This window comes from Trematomus bernacchii, unplaced genomic scaffold (genome assembly GCF_902827165.1).
Source record: "Trematomus bernacchii unplaced genomic scaffold, fTreBer1.1, whole genome shotgun sequence".
In the NCBI taxonomy this organism is placed as follows: domain Eukaryota; kingdom Metazoa; phylum Chordata; class Actinopteri; order Perciformes; family Nototheniidae; genus Trematomus; species Trematomus bernacchii.
The window spans coordinates 2,977,896-2,993,497 of NW_022987828.1; the positions used below are offsets into that span (position 1 = coordinate 2,977,896).

At 41.7% G+C, this 15,602-nt stretch overlaps 1 protein-coding gene across 1 annotated transcript; it reads left to right on the top strand.

Annotated features, from left to right (window-relative positions):
• The first annotated feature begins 1,518 nt into the window (after positions 1 to 1,518).
• LOC117499710 lies at positions 1,519 to 14,144 on the top strand. Its single transcript, XM_034152295.1, has 16 exons — positions 1,519 to 2,344; positions 2,754 to 2,765; positions 4,560 to 4,660; positions 4,890 to 5,016; positions 5,128 to 5,177; positions 6,826 to 6,931; positions 7,117 to 7,275; positions 7,365 to 7,482; positions 7,576 to 7,634; positions 7,883 to 8,008; positions 8,085 to 8,179; positions 8,268 to 8,423; positions 8,521 to 8,717; positions 9,246 to 9,375; positions 12,537 to 12,730; positions 13,572 to 14,144. The coding sequence occupies exons 1-16, from the start codon at positions 1,519 to 1,521 to the stop codon at positions 13,813 to 13,815; spliced, it is 2,700 nt and encodes an 899-aa protein (XP_034008186.1). The 3' UTR covers positions 13,816 to 14,144.
• Positions 14,145 to 15,602: the final 1,458 nt, after the last annotated feature.

Consider the following 15,602-nt stretch of genomic DNA (forward strand, 5'->3'; position numbering starts at 1 on the left):
CTCATCTGTCACTAATTGTGAGGCCACATTGTTCACTTCATATCACCTTTACTCCCAATGGAAACCGTTGTGAGTGACATGAGTATAAAAGCACTTTTCATTCCCCTACAAAGAGTCTTCAGCCCTGCACTAAGTCTGTCAATAGTCAGCTGGCCTCCCACTGAGATCACCTTGAGGTGCTGTAATTTGTGCCTAGCAACTAAGTCTCATTGGAACTCGACTACCTGAAAAGCACAGGGGGTTCAGGAAAAAAAGGTTGAACTACTTTTGCTTCTATCTGCTGCCAGTGCGCATAAATTATACTACTGCACGCCAACAAATTGTTTAGCCTAATTTAAGCATAGTTACTGTGTCTGAGGTCAGCTTTTATTTGGGAAAGAAATAGTCAGTGTTGTTAAAGCCCCAATTAAGGCAACCTTTGTGGCAGATTTTAATTTAAACATAGAGTGGAGTTTTCCATATGAATGCTGGCAATATATTGCATTGGCTCTTAGTTTTATGACAGAATAAATATATGTAGAATAACTTTCAAACTGAAGGAAGTTACTCTAAGTTTTTACTCAGTGTAAGCAGGTAAACATGTTGCCTATTGGAAATGGGTTGTAAACGCCTGAGCTTAATTACTTAAAGGGGAAGGTGGTGGGGAGAGAAATGGTAGAAAATGAAGTGAGTAATGAAAGAGTTAAAGAAACAAACAGTAGCAGGTTGCCTTCACTCCAAAGACAGGCTGCAAGATGAGAGGTGAATACTTTTACTTGTGAGTAATTATTCCCATCACTCTACTGTCATGTTATGGGTGTGTGAAACACACACGGATATCATCTTTTTACACAAGCCCTCAATGTGGGTGGTGTGGCAAAAAGGTTTTTAGTTGATGCTGGATGACTTATCATGTAGCAGAGAACAGGACTGGGCCTGTGGAATGAAGGAAATGACATCTGATGCCATAGGGGTTGACTGAGCCAAGCATCCGCCAGCCCATATTCTCACCGGTGGTTACCATACACGCTGTAGGTCCCCGACAAATAACCCACATAGAAATTCAACACTGACATTTAATAATATAATCACATGCCCTGACACATGCACAAACACTTGCATTAACACACACATACACGCAGTATAATCATACAAATGGCCTTTCTTGTAGATACTTTTCGTATAGTATTTGCCAAGATTTTATTTTGGCAGGGTGTTGCTGTCTTATTAGACCTTGAAACCAGAGCTGTATCTACAATGATGCTACTTAACATATCAAAAGCCTGCTTATTAAGCCCAGCATTCATTTCAAGTGTTCACCTGACCCGTGGCATGAATTGGTTTATTTATTTCACTCCTCTCCCTAAGCAACACATGTTGCAGATGAGTCTTTGTGTTGAGTGCGGACGCTGTGGCTTCTATCACGGGGCAGCAGTGTTATCTCTCAGAGGTTGTTTGTCTGCTCTTCAGTCTGCAGAGGTTTATCTGATCAAACTGTGTGTTAGGAAGTATAGCCAGTGTATGGACAGGCAAGCAGCTATGGCAGGTGGTAATGCAGAGAAACAGCGGCCTCGTAGGCGCTCGTGGAGGAAGAGCGCTCCATGTGTTTCGCGCAGGCTGCTCTGCTGCTCGTGTTTGCGCGGTGAGGAAAAGGATCCTCTGCAGGAGCAGGAAGAGAAGATTAATGGGGGCCCTCAGCATCCACACTTGGATCAACTGGGATCAGTTGAGAGGGAGGCTATCCAGATTAGAGTAGAAGATCTGGGTATAGTTAACGCCGGCTTCAGCCTGTTGGAGGAGGAACCCGTGACCTCGAGGAACAGCGTGGCCCGCTCAGCCAGCTCTGTGTCTGGCTGCCCGAGGACTCTGAAAAAGAAACAACTGAAGCCTCTGTCTTCACTCCCGATTGAGTCCCAGGCCATCACTTCCACAAGTGAAGAAGATAATGAAGAAGAGGAGGAAGATCTGTTGCTGTGTGACAGCAGCACTGCTAGCTTCCTAACACCCCCTGTCATTAATCTGATCCCCCCCTCTCCCTCTGATGTCGTTGACGACGATCAGTTCTTTGATATCAACTCGGAGGAAAGTGTTGCGAATACGTCTTGCAGTGATGGAAGCCTTGCTGCTGGGGAACCGGAAAGCTATGAGGAAAAGATGGAGAGTGTGGAGACAGAGGAAGACATCACATTGGCTGAGAATAAGATCCTTGCAGATAAGACAAATGAGTCTAAAGAAAGCCCAAGTGAGGAGTCAGGGAAAGAGAGAGAATATGTGACAACCAAACAGATGGATAAAGAGAAAGCAAAGTCCAAGTTCTTACGTAGCGCCTACCAGGTGGCGCCTCTTCCTGAGTACCCTCGGAAAAGTGAGTCTAAAAGTGACAACCCCAGTGGTTTGCTTTATTATTAGGAGACAGACGAGACAATTGATGTGGAATTACTTTCTGGGTGTTCGTAGTATCTCTGTGATGTCAAGTCAAAGTACGAATATAGAGCTGCCTTATTTACTCAATGTTTAAAACTTTTCTTCTCATCTGACCCAAGTTAAAACAATAAATATTTGTCTTTAGGGTTAGGGTAAAAGCCCCCATGTTCTTAAATGCTTTTTATTCCAAAGAAAACTGTTGTCACAAAGGTGTTCTTGGTTTCTTCCTCTGTCATAGGGACCTTCAACACTGGGATAAATCTTTTGTCATTTACTGAGCACAACTTGGGTGAGTTTTCTTGAGGTAAATTTGCAAGTATTTGTGTTTCAACCTTTCTGTTTCCATTTAGGCAAAACTCTAGGTGAGAGGTAAATGGCACCAGATGATGGTTCGCTCCATCCAGCTGTTGAGCTCATGTGTTGCCTCTTCGTTTTGATCTCAGTTCCCCATTCAGATGAAATTGCAGTCATTATGTGACATGGCTACAGTACCTCGAACGCCTCCTTTGGGAGTTGCAGAAGTTCCCCTTTGTTGGATTCCCTTTTTAGCCATTGTGTGTGTATTCCCAGTGCGTGGCTGGGCAGGCGGTTCCCAGGTTTTGGGTTCCTGTGACTCAGCATGCTCTCCTCCCTCAGCCGTCTCTCAAAGAGCTTCATTTCTTTTCAATCAGAGGAGGACAATAATACTGGAAACGATAAGCATCGCATTTGCCTATCTATTACATAAATGTGCTGAAAAGTTCGGACTCTAAAGCTGTGCTTTGTCATTAACCCTATGTGTGTCTGGTTTACAAATGTTGTCACGCACTAACCATAGATTGCTCAGTGTGTTTGAGTGTGTGCGTGCAAAGGATGCAATGGGTTTGTCTCTACTAACCAGTGGAGGGTGAGAGAACTCAGTCATGCTTTGACTTGTCCTGACTAAGCCAACTCAGACTTGGAATGATGTCCATCTCTCCAAGGCAACATCAGGCTGTGTCCCTAAACCTGCCCAGAATTCCCTGTCCTATGTTTTGACGGTGCTTTTCCTGGACGCTGCAGGCTGTGTGAAGTCTGAATATGGCTGTGGTAGGGTGGGTGTAATGCTATTGCTACCCTCCATTAGCATTCTCAGACAGTTCTCCATATTGTGCCATGCATGGTGAATAGAAGTCACTGAGCGAGACTGGAAATGATTTTTCTCAGGATTTCATACAAACACTGTTGTGTCTGAGGTCAGCTAAAGAAGGGTTGCTCCTACATGTCATCACTTTGAGCCAAGACTCATCGCTTTTCTCAGTCTAGAAAGTTGTGCTTTGCGTGGAGATTGTTCCGAACTTCCCTAGCTGTAGGGCAGTTCTTCTGATCCTCTGCAGACTGACTCACAGGCCAGCCAGGTGATGAAGAGAGTGCCAGCTCGCTGCCCCCCTCCCTGTACTCCACTATCTCTCCAGGACCCAGACAGGATTCCACTGCTGACACACATAAACCAATTACACCGTCTTATCTGATTCTGACTCCATCTAAACTCCCATCCATGTCAAACCAGCCTTTCAGAAACAGGCCCCTGAAATGAAAAACATGTGTTTAAGAAATTAGGCTTGATTTTTTTGCTGGCTAAACTATTTGAAAAGACTACTGTTTTAAACTGTAAAAGGGCTTGATATGCTTCAATCTGTGAAGATATAAAACTTTAAGTAGTTACAACTCGGAGCTGCAAACATTCCAACATCTATCACATCAGTGTGTTGCCTGAGAAAGCCAGCGCCTAGCTTGTATGCCATATTCTCAGCCTCATTCGTCTTGCTTGTTATGTTAGCAGAAAAAAATATATCTGCTCGATGACCAAGTGACATTCGGAAAATGTAAGAATACAGGCTTTCTGTGGGAAAGAACTTGGGTTGAAAGAAAAGTATGTCATCAACTAGACGGACATTAAAGTGCATGACAGGTTGCCAAGCAACCCAATCGAGTTGTGTCCAGTATCAGCAGCAGCTAATGCACTGTAAATAAACCTGGTGACCTGTACGCCAGAAAAAGGCAGAGAAGGGCTTAAACCATAAGAATACAGTGGCTTCAAAGAGTGAAAAAAAGTACTTGTAATTGTTTCTCATACAGTCAGTGACTAAAATAGATCAATATTTATTAACTTAATAGGTTCCTGTTTCTGTTTGCAGATGACCTGAGCAATAAAGATGTGACCTGCTCTGATTTGCTGAGAGCTGAACTCTGTCTGCTTCCTCAAGCTGCCAACATGGACACATTTACTCACCAAATGGTAAGAAGAACGTGAAATCAACCAAAAGCTTTTCTCATGATGTCTTTATAGTTTATATGACATGCTCTGTGGGCCTTTATATTTTACTTCAAATTCCTGGAAGAAATGTGTTTAATCTGATTTACATTACTACCTTGTAGTAGTTCTTGAAAATACTTACCGACTTGAATTGATTAGACTTGGCTGGATTATCAGTGTATTGCTAACTAAAACCTATATTATATAACAGAGGCTGATAACACGCTCCTGCAGTCTGGTGGACACAATGACCAGAAGCGCCACTTTCAACTCTTCAACCGAGTCCACAGACCACCAGGAAGAGGATGGGTCGCCACGACAACGACGCATAACCGTTGGTGAGTCTAGTTATACTAAATCATGGACAAACAAGGTTGTTCTACGTACCGTAAAATGACTGATTCAAAAATAAACTTACAAGTCTCTGTTTCTGTACACCCTTCATGCAGAATCATATATGCCTCAGACTAAGGATCAGAATGGAAACTTCCCTGAGAAGGTACCGTAGACCATCAAAGCGGCGCCTTCAGGGTGGCATCAGCGCACAGGCCAGAGCTGCCGCAATTACAGAATATGCTCTGTTTATATTTCCCAGCTCCCTTGATCTGTCAAAGCAATGACTCTGCAAATAGTCCCAGGATTTACATCTTTGTGTCCAGGATTTGCCAAGGAAGATTGCCCGTATCCTTAGCGATCCACGTGTTGGGTGAAACACAAAAATGAAAATGCAAAATTGCTCATGGCCTGCACTTAGTATCAACATTTTTTATTTTCCTCTAGCAGCCAATCAATTACATATGAGCAATGTGTGCAATATGTATCTGAAGCAGCCAGGCTTCACACCCAAGCCCCATACTGGGACACCAAATTAGACAAAATGACTGAAAATGTTTATTATTTTGGGCAATATTGTTACAGTATCATCTAAATAGGGTTTTTTCTGGACGTCTCTGTTTTATAACATAAAAATGTAAATCATTAAGACAAGGCCAACCTTTCACCTTAAATGATTGAATAACTCCTGAGTCACTTTGTAAAGCCTCTACTGGTAGCAGGACACTTTGTAGATTTCTTCCCAGGAATAGCATAAACAGACAATCTGTGACTAAGGCAACGATGTTTAGGAAACCTAGCTACTGTAAGTAAACGCCTCTTTGTCCTTTTTAAACTTTTGTTTGCAGTTAAACACAGAAATGTGTTTATTTGCTGTGATATGTGGAAACATGGATATCCTGCACAGTCATACTTCATTTGGATGAATCAGTAAAAGAGACAATGACAAAGAGCATGAGTTTAACCTTGTTTTGTCTTGATGTCTTGCCTCGTCCTAAATACGTTTTCACATGCAGCAGTTTCAATGTGAATCATCACGTGCGTCATGTGCCGCTCTCTTTGCATTTCCCACCATTTGCAGTTTATAAAATCTGTCATTAAATTGATTCATGACTATTACTAACAGTTAATTAACTAAATCCAATAATTCAGTCAACAAAACAAACAATGAAATGATAATGGATGACTGATTATTAGTAATGCTATAAATTATGTTCTTTCTTTAAGTTTGTATTATGACATCATTCGTTTATAAGTGACATTGTAATTATTATAGTTAATATAAGTAGCAATAACAATTACATTAGTAAACTAAATAATGCTTATTGCTTCACACATCAAAACAATCCACTATATTAAGCATTATTATTAATGAGCAAATCATTTGTAAACCTTTAAGAAATTGTTTGTAAAACTTTCATAAAAGTGACAGATGGATGGAGCTATTTTAATATTGTGGGTAAATGTAAAATAAAATATGTATTAACCATTCAACACAATATTATAATAATCAGTCGAGGCCTTATAAAATCCTTGAATATTGTTTATCGAACCCAATTATTAGGCATCAATAAACTGTCAAAATAAAATAAAATATAGCACTACTAATAATTAGTAAACATTATTACTAACTATTTAATTGTTTGTAAAAAAGAAAGTACAAATTAAATATCATTGTACCATTTATTAATGATGATTACTATGAAGTTTTAGGAAATGAATGAAGATTATACACAGGATCTAATGTAGTGTGGTTTTTCCTCATGGCTGAATGTGGAGTAAGCAGCGGGAATCTAACCTCTCCTTCTTCGCAGCAGGAGGACAGGCAAGCGGCCAAACGTCTGGCTGAGCTGAACACAGAGGAAGTCTGCCAGTGGTTTACCAATATTGGACTGCAGAAATGTCTTCCTTTCATCAGCGGTAAAACATTTTTCTGACAGTCTCCTCTCCCAGTAAAAGGCAGACATTGCTGATTTGATTTATCTTTGCCACAAATCAACTCAAAAGCGTTTTAATAAATGGGATAAGGAGAGCAGGATAATTCAAGGTCACTGAATAAAACTGAAGGGGTTTTTATGGTGGACGACAACATGTCTCTCTTTCAGAGGTGAAACTGTGTGGAGCAGATATAGCTTCAGTGGATGTGAACACTCTGGACATCCTGCATATCAACACACTGGAGGAGAGGGAGCTGCTGCTGTCTGCCATTTATAATGAGCTGCACCCTCCCAGCACCGTCACCCAGAGACTCAACTCGCTGCTTGGTATACTTCCATCAATACAACCTAACAAATAAACATTTAACTGGACAGCTTTTAAACTCAGTATGTCATGAAGATTTTTCTTTCCACAGAATCTATAGGGCCGAACAATGTTGAGACATTTACTACAACACTAGTATCAATGAGCAAATCTAAGTCCTCTCCTCATGTGAGCTGCTTGAGCAGGAATCGGCGTTCCCTGAAGCTCAGGTACAGCCTCTCATAAATATCATTTTGATTTATTGAAATGTATTTATTTACTTATGTCAATCTTATTTTAATCTCTTCCTTTTTCCACCAAAGGAGCAGCCCAAACTTCATGACACAGAGGAATTCCCAACTAATAGAGATTACTATTAATGGTGAGTAACTCGTAAAAAAAAAAAGTGTAAATACTGTACATATGCAGTGCAACTACACTTAAAAATAAAGCTAAGTTTATTGGCATTATGTAAGTAGAGTAGTAGAATAATAAATATTCACTAATGGTCACATAAGGCCACTTTATGCAGTGTCTAGCCTGTGGGTTGGTTATTGCTTTGATATTCATAATGTACACTTATATAAGAATAAATCAGGCCTGTATACCATTCTGATTGTTTTGTTGCAGCCTCAGAGCGGATAGTTCATCTCAGAACCCCAAAGGAAACAACAGTGGGAAAAATCATGGATTCATGCTTTAAAATGTTGGGAATGACAGAAGATAAGAGCCTCTTCATTCTGAAGGAAACGCAAGGTGAACAGCACATCATTTCATCTTTAAGAGCTAAAAAAACCAGACACATGTATTGATATACTGCAATGTGCTTTAGGTTCATCAGAGGAGCTCCCGCCAGATCAGCAGATTGGGAGCCTACTGACATCCACACCAGAGAACAGACAACTGGAGCTCCACTTGTGTAAAACGGTAACGCTGATCATTTATATCTAAAGTACCGCCTTATCTGACATAAAACATCTAACAACATACCTCTCTGTATGCTTTTGCATCTTAGAAGAAGTTATCGGATGGCGCTTTGCTAAATAATCCAGAAGTAAACAACTCAAATGAGAACGTCAACAAAAATGTCACGGTGATCCAGGCAGCTAAAGAAGAGAGGATCAAGGAGCTAAAACAACAGGTGGACTCGCTGCAAAATGTCATTCTTCAGGTCATTATCTCTACATGTAGACTACACCTATGAACATATGTTACAGGTTAAGTGGTGATTTTAATCTCCACTGAAAAATTATTTTTTGACCCCAAAGGTCCAGGAGCTCCACCATGGCCTGGTAGCATTTTGCTCAGAGATAAAGAACATGGATAGAGAGGCCGATGTAGAGGGGCTTGGCTCTGCTGATCTGAAGCCCAGGCTAGAGTTGGTTATAAGCCGAGTGAACGACAAGAGGCAGAGCCTGCAGACCCTCAAAGACAACATTAACAACTCCAGTGCTCACAAGAACAAGTAGGTGGACTGCCTCTGTTAATTAGTAGCTTGTTCAGCGATGCATTCAACTTTTCTTCCAACTGGCAAAGACACAGAAGGCAGTTAGATTAAAGACTGGATGGACACAATGCCCATTGATCTGAAAGAACTCATTTGAGCAAATGTCTAATGTATTTTTGTCAGTGTTACTTATTTGTGTTAGACTAGCATTCACTCATGTATACTCTGTTTGGTCCAGTAAACCAAAAAGTAGTCAGGGAGTTGTCTGTTAATGAATAAGTAAATAAATAGCTAATATTAGCAAATAATCATTAAGACTGTTTTTTGTTTTACCAAATCTAATGACCAGAACAGACCCACCTGCATCATTTAAAGTTCAAATGTAGACATATTGCTACTACGCTTGTGCATAAAAGTCAAACATGTTAAAGCATTACAACTCCAAGGAAAATAAACCATCTGCTTTGTTTATTGCTGCATTTGAAAGTTTTCTCAACCATGTTTATATACATGACCTTTTCTGAAATGTGGTCTCTTGCCACTCAGACAGTTGGATGTCCGTCTCTTGGAAAAGATGAAACTGAACTGCCAAGTGTTTAAAGAGGAGATTTCCATGGTACATCTCAACCGGCAGGTGGCTTATCTCCAAAATGCCTTGCAGGAAAGCTATGATAAGGTAACTGGGAAACATTACCGTTACTAAGACCAACAAGCTGGAGCCTGGAGCTCTGTCAGTGGGCTTTAATTGGTAGCATGTGAAACACGGTCACACCAATATGTGGGAAAGCTGTACGGCCTGAGTTCGAAAATGTTTTGATTGCTAAAAAATAAACAATGAAAAACAGAGATTTGAAGCAAACTATGCTAGTTATTGAGGGAAGAATGTGTGGTATTGGACATTCAAATCATTTCTTTCCTAAAATAAACAGAGACAAATTTGTTGTTTTTGGAGAAAAATGCCATGGCTGATGCTGTTTCCCTTATGTCTTTAACCATATCAGAAAAACTTGTGCAATTGAAACAGCATAACTGGCCTTTTCCTAACTAATTAAATCCATATTGTTCAAATCACGGACGGAGGATGCATTAATTCACAGAACATGTGAAGTTAATTTATTATTCTATGTAATTGACCATCAGTAGAAATAGCACACACTGGGAAAGCTGCTAAACTAAACAGTTTCCTGATGCAGGAGGTCATTACTTGACACTATTATGTCCATCATCTTTGATCTTCTCTCCATTGTTCTCCTGAGTGACAGCACAATGCCCCTTTCTGTCCACTCTGTTGTGTTAAGTTGGGCCGTTTTAAAAGAGAGCATAGAAGGCTGAGTGAAGTCTTTTGGTTGAACATGCACTTTTACTGAGAAAGTTATGTTTGGTGCTGACATCCGAGAGCCTGTGACCATACCAACAATGGAATGTGTGTGACAAAAGCCACTGGGAGAGTGCAATGGAGAAGTGGGCCAGCATGTGTAAAACTATCTGCATCTATCCCCGGAGGAGTCTACTTCTTTTTTAATGTGGCTCTTTTATCCCGTTGGAGGAGCCCTAACGAGGTGCCATGAAAGGACACACGCGGCTTCGTCTTTGAAAGGTGCTCCGTGTCACGTTGCCGCCCCGGGGCCACGCTTCTTTAGGTGCTGAGTTTGTGGGAAAAGCAGCAGCGCTAATGTTTATCATATGACCTAATCAGAGTTAACACACAGGTCAGAGCTGAGGAGCAGCCTGGGAACTGATAATAAGGAGCAGACCGCCCCGTGTTTGGTCTCGTAGGCTGCCCCGCATTACAGACAATAAGGAAATATTTCATCATCGGCAGTCTAATCTCCAGGATCCATTGCAACTGGAGAGCATCAATACAGCAGCCGAGAGGAGGGGGGGAGAAAGGGAAACAGAGGGAGAAAGTGAGGGGAGGAGGGGAAGGACAACAAACGGCGGAAATTATTTTAAATAAGCAGTTTAGCTTGGACAACTCGAAAACTTCAGACAGACTATTAAAGAGGGGAAATTGGAAGAATATTGTTTTCCCACTCTTTAGTCTCACATGTCTGGGTAGTATGGATTGAGTTGTGAGAAAAGTCTGCCATTTCTTTGCCCTGGCATGCCCCTGAGTTTAAGAAATGGACAAGATACCTGAAGTATTTGTTCTGTGGAAACACTCCTGATACCAGTTCATCAATGTGGTCAGAATATGTTCCATTCATCTGTCTACCATGTCCTACACACATGTTGACTGTGTTGCAGACCTCTGCTGATGGAGCAGCCAAGGCGTCGACATTCAATGACAGCACCGAATTTAGAAATTACAACACCCATCATAATAAATGAAATGCAATCCCTTCCAGTATGTTGTCTAAGCTGCGATGATCGGTTCTCACACTGGTGGAAACAAAGTCTATTCACAGATCATGTTGTCGCTTCCTTTTGGTAAATTTGGTAAAATCTCCCTTTTCTAATAGAGAAAGAGAGGTTTATCACCCAAGTGACCTTTTAGATCTTGAATTCTTGTGTTGTAATTGTCTCTTTTTAAACTATCCAGTGTGTATGTGGGACGTGTGCCCTGTGTCTGGCCCAGGTAGATTAGGACTTAATAAAGATCATTTGGATAAACAAGAAGAATATGAAGAGAACATTCCTTGGCCTCTTGGCGTGTGTCCAGCATTGAGGCAAACTAAAAGGGAAAATGATGCGTATTTGAGTGTGCTTCCCAAGGGGCTTCGCCTGCGTTTCCGCGGATATATCCTGTCTGGCCTACTTGTCTGAGGAAAGAGAAGCCTTAGCTTTGACCCCTGACCCTGGCAAGGCAGCATCTATTGCTGCGAGGCATTCACATGCCGTTCAGGGGGAGGGGGGAGTATGCCAAGAGGCTGGATAAGGGAACATTGGAATTCAGTGGTCCGACTCACAAGTTATTTCTGATCCCTGCAAGCTACTTGTGGTGTGATCTCTTCCAACGCTAATCATTACATCTTGGTGGTCTTCTGGCTTTGACGCAGCCTCAGTCTTATCAGTTCGGGACCTCCATGTAGTGGCATCTATAATCCTTTTCCGAGAAATAATCTTACGATTTTATCCCGAGGAAACTATAATAATGTATTATTTCAGGGACACAGAATCACACCTCTGAATGTTTTAAAGATCCTCTGAGTCGATAGGGTTGCACTTATGTTCTTTTAAATCTCTCTAACCATCTGCCATTGAATATACCCTAAGGATTAGTTTGACATTTTGAAAAACATCTTATTTGTTTTCTTGCAGCAAAGTTGAATGATAAAGGTTGGCAACAGTGAATCAGCAAGCCTGGCCTTGTAGCAACACATCTGACTACCAGCACCTCTAAAGTTCACTCGTAAACATGTTACAAAACATTCTTATAATCCCTACAAAACAACTAAATAGTGTGTTTGGCAAACTCACAGTGGTGACAAGACTCCAGGAAGTCCGGCCAAGTAAAAGTCCAGAACATCATTCCCAGTAAATCCACAACTTGTCGTTTCACACTTAGTTTTCTGTAGTGAATAAAGAAACAAGTTCAAACCTGTTTATTAGATCATCAAAATCTTTGCAAGAAAGTGAATAGGAGAACTTTGCAAAAAGCTACTACTTATTGCAAATTTACTTCAAATTAGATATTAATCAGAGCGTGAGCATACGACTTAAGTCAAATAATTAAGGCATGAATATGGCTTACTTCTTGTGTCACACATAGCACATTTTACCTGAAATGTACATCAATCCACCACAAATTGGGTGTGCCTTAAAATCTGATCATTTACATTAAAGCGGTCTGTGCCTTTGCATATGTGAATGTATGATTGCTGTTTCTACATTCAGGAGAAAGCTCAGAAAAAGAGTTTGGCCATTGGTAGCCTGAGCCAGCTGGTGTCACCGCATTCTCCTGCCATGCTGCTGGTCGTGCAGGAGAACCACAACCCTGACGGCCATTATGGCTTTACGTACCGCCTCAGAGAAGGCAGCGGACTGGTGGTGGTTACAGTGGACGACTCCCCCCTCTGTGTGGACGACAGGTAACACGCAAACAAACACAAAAGAAACCATGTCATTTATCCAGGCTTAATGACACAGTCTTGGCCGGGTAACAGAGGCCACCTAGTCAGTGAGAGTAGTATTAAGTGTGTCACACATCACACCCATTTCTTTCATCACACTATTTTTCTATGTTTTGTAGCTATGGAAACCCATCGCATATTGGCCCCAAAGCAATCACAACACTGTAACGTAATACTTGGATGAAGAAGAGTGAAAAGCAGAAGATAAAAGGCTCTATTATAATTAAGTAATTAATGCATTACAAGACCATGCTTAGAAACGCAGCACTATGCGTATTCACACGTACCACACACACACGCAGTGCCGCTGACATCCCTCTTTGAGACAATCACGCCCAAAGAAAGAGAAGTCGGCATGACAGTGCAGAGAGGGAACAGAAGCTGGAAAAGTCTTTGAGCCTCGCTGTGCGTATTTACTTGTTCTGGCAACTGTGCCAATGCTCTTTTCAGAGCTAATCAAAAAACACAAAGGGGTTGCTATTCTTCTGTCAGTTTGATCCAATTGGCTATAAATAAAAACCAATGAAGGGAAATTAACCTTAGCTCTGTGTTGGTGCTGGTTTTAATATTTCATGCTGTGTGATTTGTGAAGTCTTTGATATGTGTTGCTTGACAGAGGTTCTGCCTTTACCTGTAGAGAGAATCCTGCCAAATAAGCATTTGATACTTCCAAAAGTTGAAAGAGAATTCCCCCGTCAGCTTTCTTCTTTATGTTACCAACAAAACATTTGGGGTTTTATTGATGATATCAATCCCAGTTTTCGACATTGACTTGTTTTTGCATGTTTATGTGTGTAAGGCTGGTGGAGGTGAATGGTGTGCTCGTGGTCAACTCCACACAGGAAGAGCTGACTGACATCCTGCTGCAGGGACCCAGCGCTAAAATTGTCGTCCTTCGCCAGCCCCCGCCGACCCCCGCCTCCCAGCAGCACCCTCTGGTCCTGCAGCGCAGCGTCAACCCTGATCCCATGCAAACAATTTGCCCAGCAAGGGAAGTGGTCACCATGGAAACCCCTCCACGCCGGAAGGTGATGGCCATCTGATGATACGACGGAGAGAGAAGAGACTAATGACAGTGTTGATGAGAGTGAGCAAAATGGGAGTTGATGTGTCTGTAGAAAGACCCAGAATTTGAATGTCATCTTTTGTTAGTTAGTTATTTACCTCCATATATGGTAGTGTTTATTGTTTATATGAAATGTTGTCTATACTGTAGATTGCCAACAAAACAGTTAGGAATGTCACATTGTAATGAAATGTTAGTTTTTTGTGACTTTTGTTCTACTTTAAAGCATCACCATATGTACATAACTCGGCTCTCTGCTAATTATAATGTATATTCTATATTGTTCCAATGTTTGTGGAATCCCTATGAAAAGCATGTTTCCAAAAAAACTTAAAAAACTACAGAACACAAACCGAGTCAAATAAAGAACCCTACACTCCATGTGATAAGCATTTCTTCTTTAGCATCCAGCAGAGTCATTCCTGAGGGCAGAGCAATGCAAGCCTGATGAGGACACATGAGTATGCTTCACCTTTTTTAACAGATACATAAAGATAGAGTCAGGAAATATGTGACATAGTGTAAAGACACATCTTTGCATCCTGTTTTCTCTTTGAAGTCTAAACACTAGCATGGGACAGTGTAGAGTTTCTTTAAAAAAAAAAAATGAATTGCGTCTCCCCTTTCTGTTCTGTAATGTAATCCCCTATGCTGTAGAAATAAACCCTTGGGCCCGGAAATGCCTCATTTCTCAGCCTTGTTCTCCCTCGTTAAGTGGCAGTGGATCATGCGAGTCTGACAGAAAGACAGCACAAACACTACCAAACCCTGACCCAGACCCCGGGGTCCAAAGAGCCTGAGAGGAGAAGTGATGAGGCCGCTTTCAGTTGATGAGAAAGGTCACGGGTCAGTCGCCAACACATTTGTGCATTAATGGTTTTGTAATCAAAGGCAAAGGAGCTCGATATAATCCCGGTGATGAGAGAGATGGTATTTTCTGGTTGCCAAACAGACCCAGAGGGAGGGAGGGGTTCGGTGAGCCGGAGATTGGAGGGATTTAGTCGCAGACATGGGAAATTGAAGTCAAGGGTTCCACAACATGTTCATTTACCCACTGACACAAATGAACCATAATGACATACCTCAGCAAGCGTGACAATATAGTGATAAGTTATCTCACATCAAAAAGCAATGCAATAGCAGGGAGTAGACACACAGAGAGGAAGCGAGAGATGGTGTGAGATAAAGACAGGGACAATTGACAATGATGATGAAACTTGTTGTCAAAATAACCATTCAGCCGGGACTGAGGTCACACAGGTCTGTTCTTTCATTCAGCACAGAAAGACGGGGGGAACATTCACAGTTCAGAAAGTAAAGCCACACAGAGACAGAAGGCAGAGGAGAGAATGTGTCATGGCTGCCTTTATGGAAATAAATTAACACTGGAGAAAATGAGACAAAATCCTATAAACACTGGAGCTGGCAAGAGAAGAAAGACACCGTGGGATTCCTAGTGACCAACACACCCAAGAACACACACTCACAGGCTTTGATACTCCAGCTATAAACCACTGCGAGTTGTCAATCTAAAATGCAGAGCAAATCCATCGGGTTGAGTAATTGAAGTGACACCGTGAAAACCTTCAAAAAGATGCCGTTGAGTCAAGAGGACGAACTGCAGGAGCCGACACTCTTACTGTACGCTGCTCGGGAACATCTGCAGTGAGTTTGAACGGTACAGCGGCCTCCTCCTACAGTATACTACCCAGGCGCCTCAGGTTGACCCAGGCTGTACCTGACACGTAGTGGCACAGAGCAAGC

Bases quoted from the DNA above. Each gene is read 5' to 3' on its own strand.
- LOC117499710 (XM_034152295.1), top strand. From the start codon at position 1,519: ATGGCAGGTGGTAATGCAGAGAAACAGCGGCCTCGTAGGCGCTCGTGG. The intron at 5,017-5,127 runs GTGAGTCTAGTT...CCCTTCATGCAG, and splicing joins ACAACGACGCATAACCGTTG to AATCATATATGCCTCAGACT. The intron at 9,376-12,536 runs GTAACTGGGAAA...TTCTACATTCAG, and splicing joins TGCAGGAAAGCTATGATAAG to GAGAAAGCTCAGAAAAAGAG.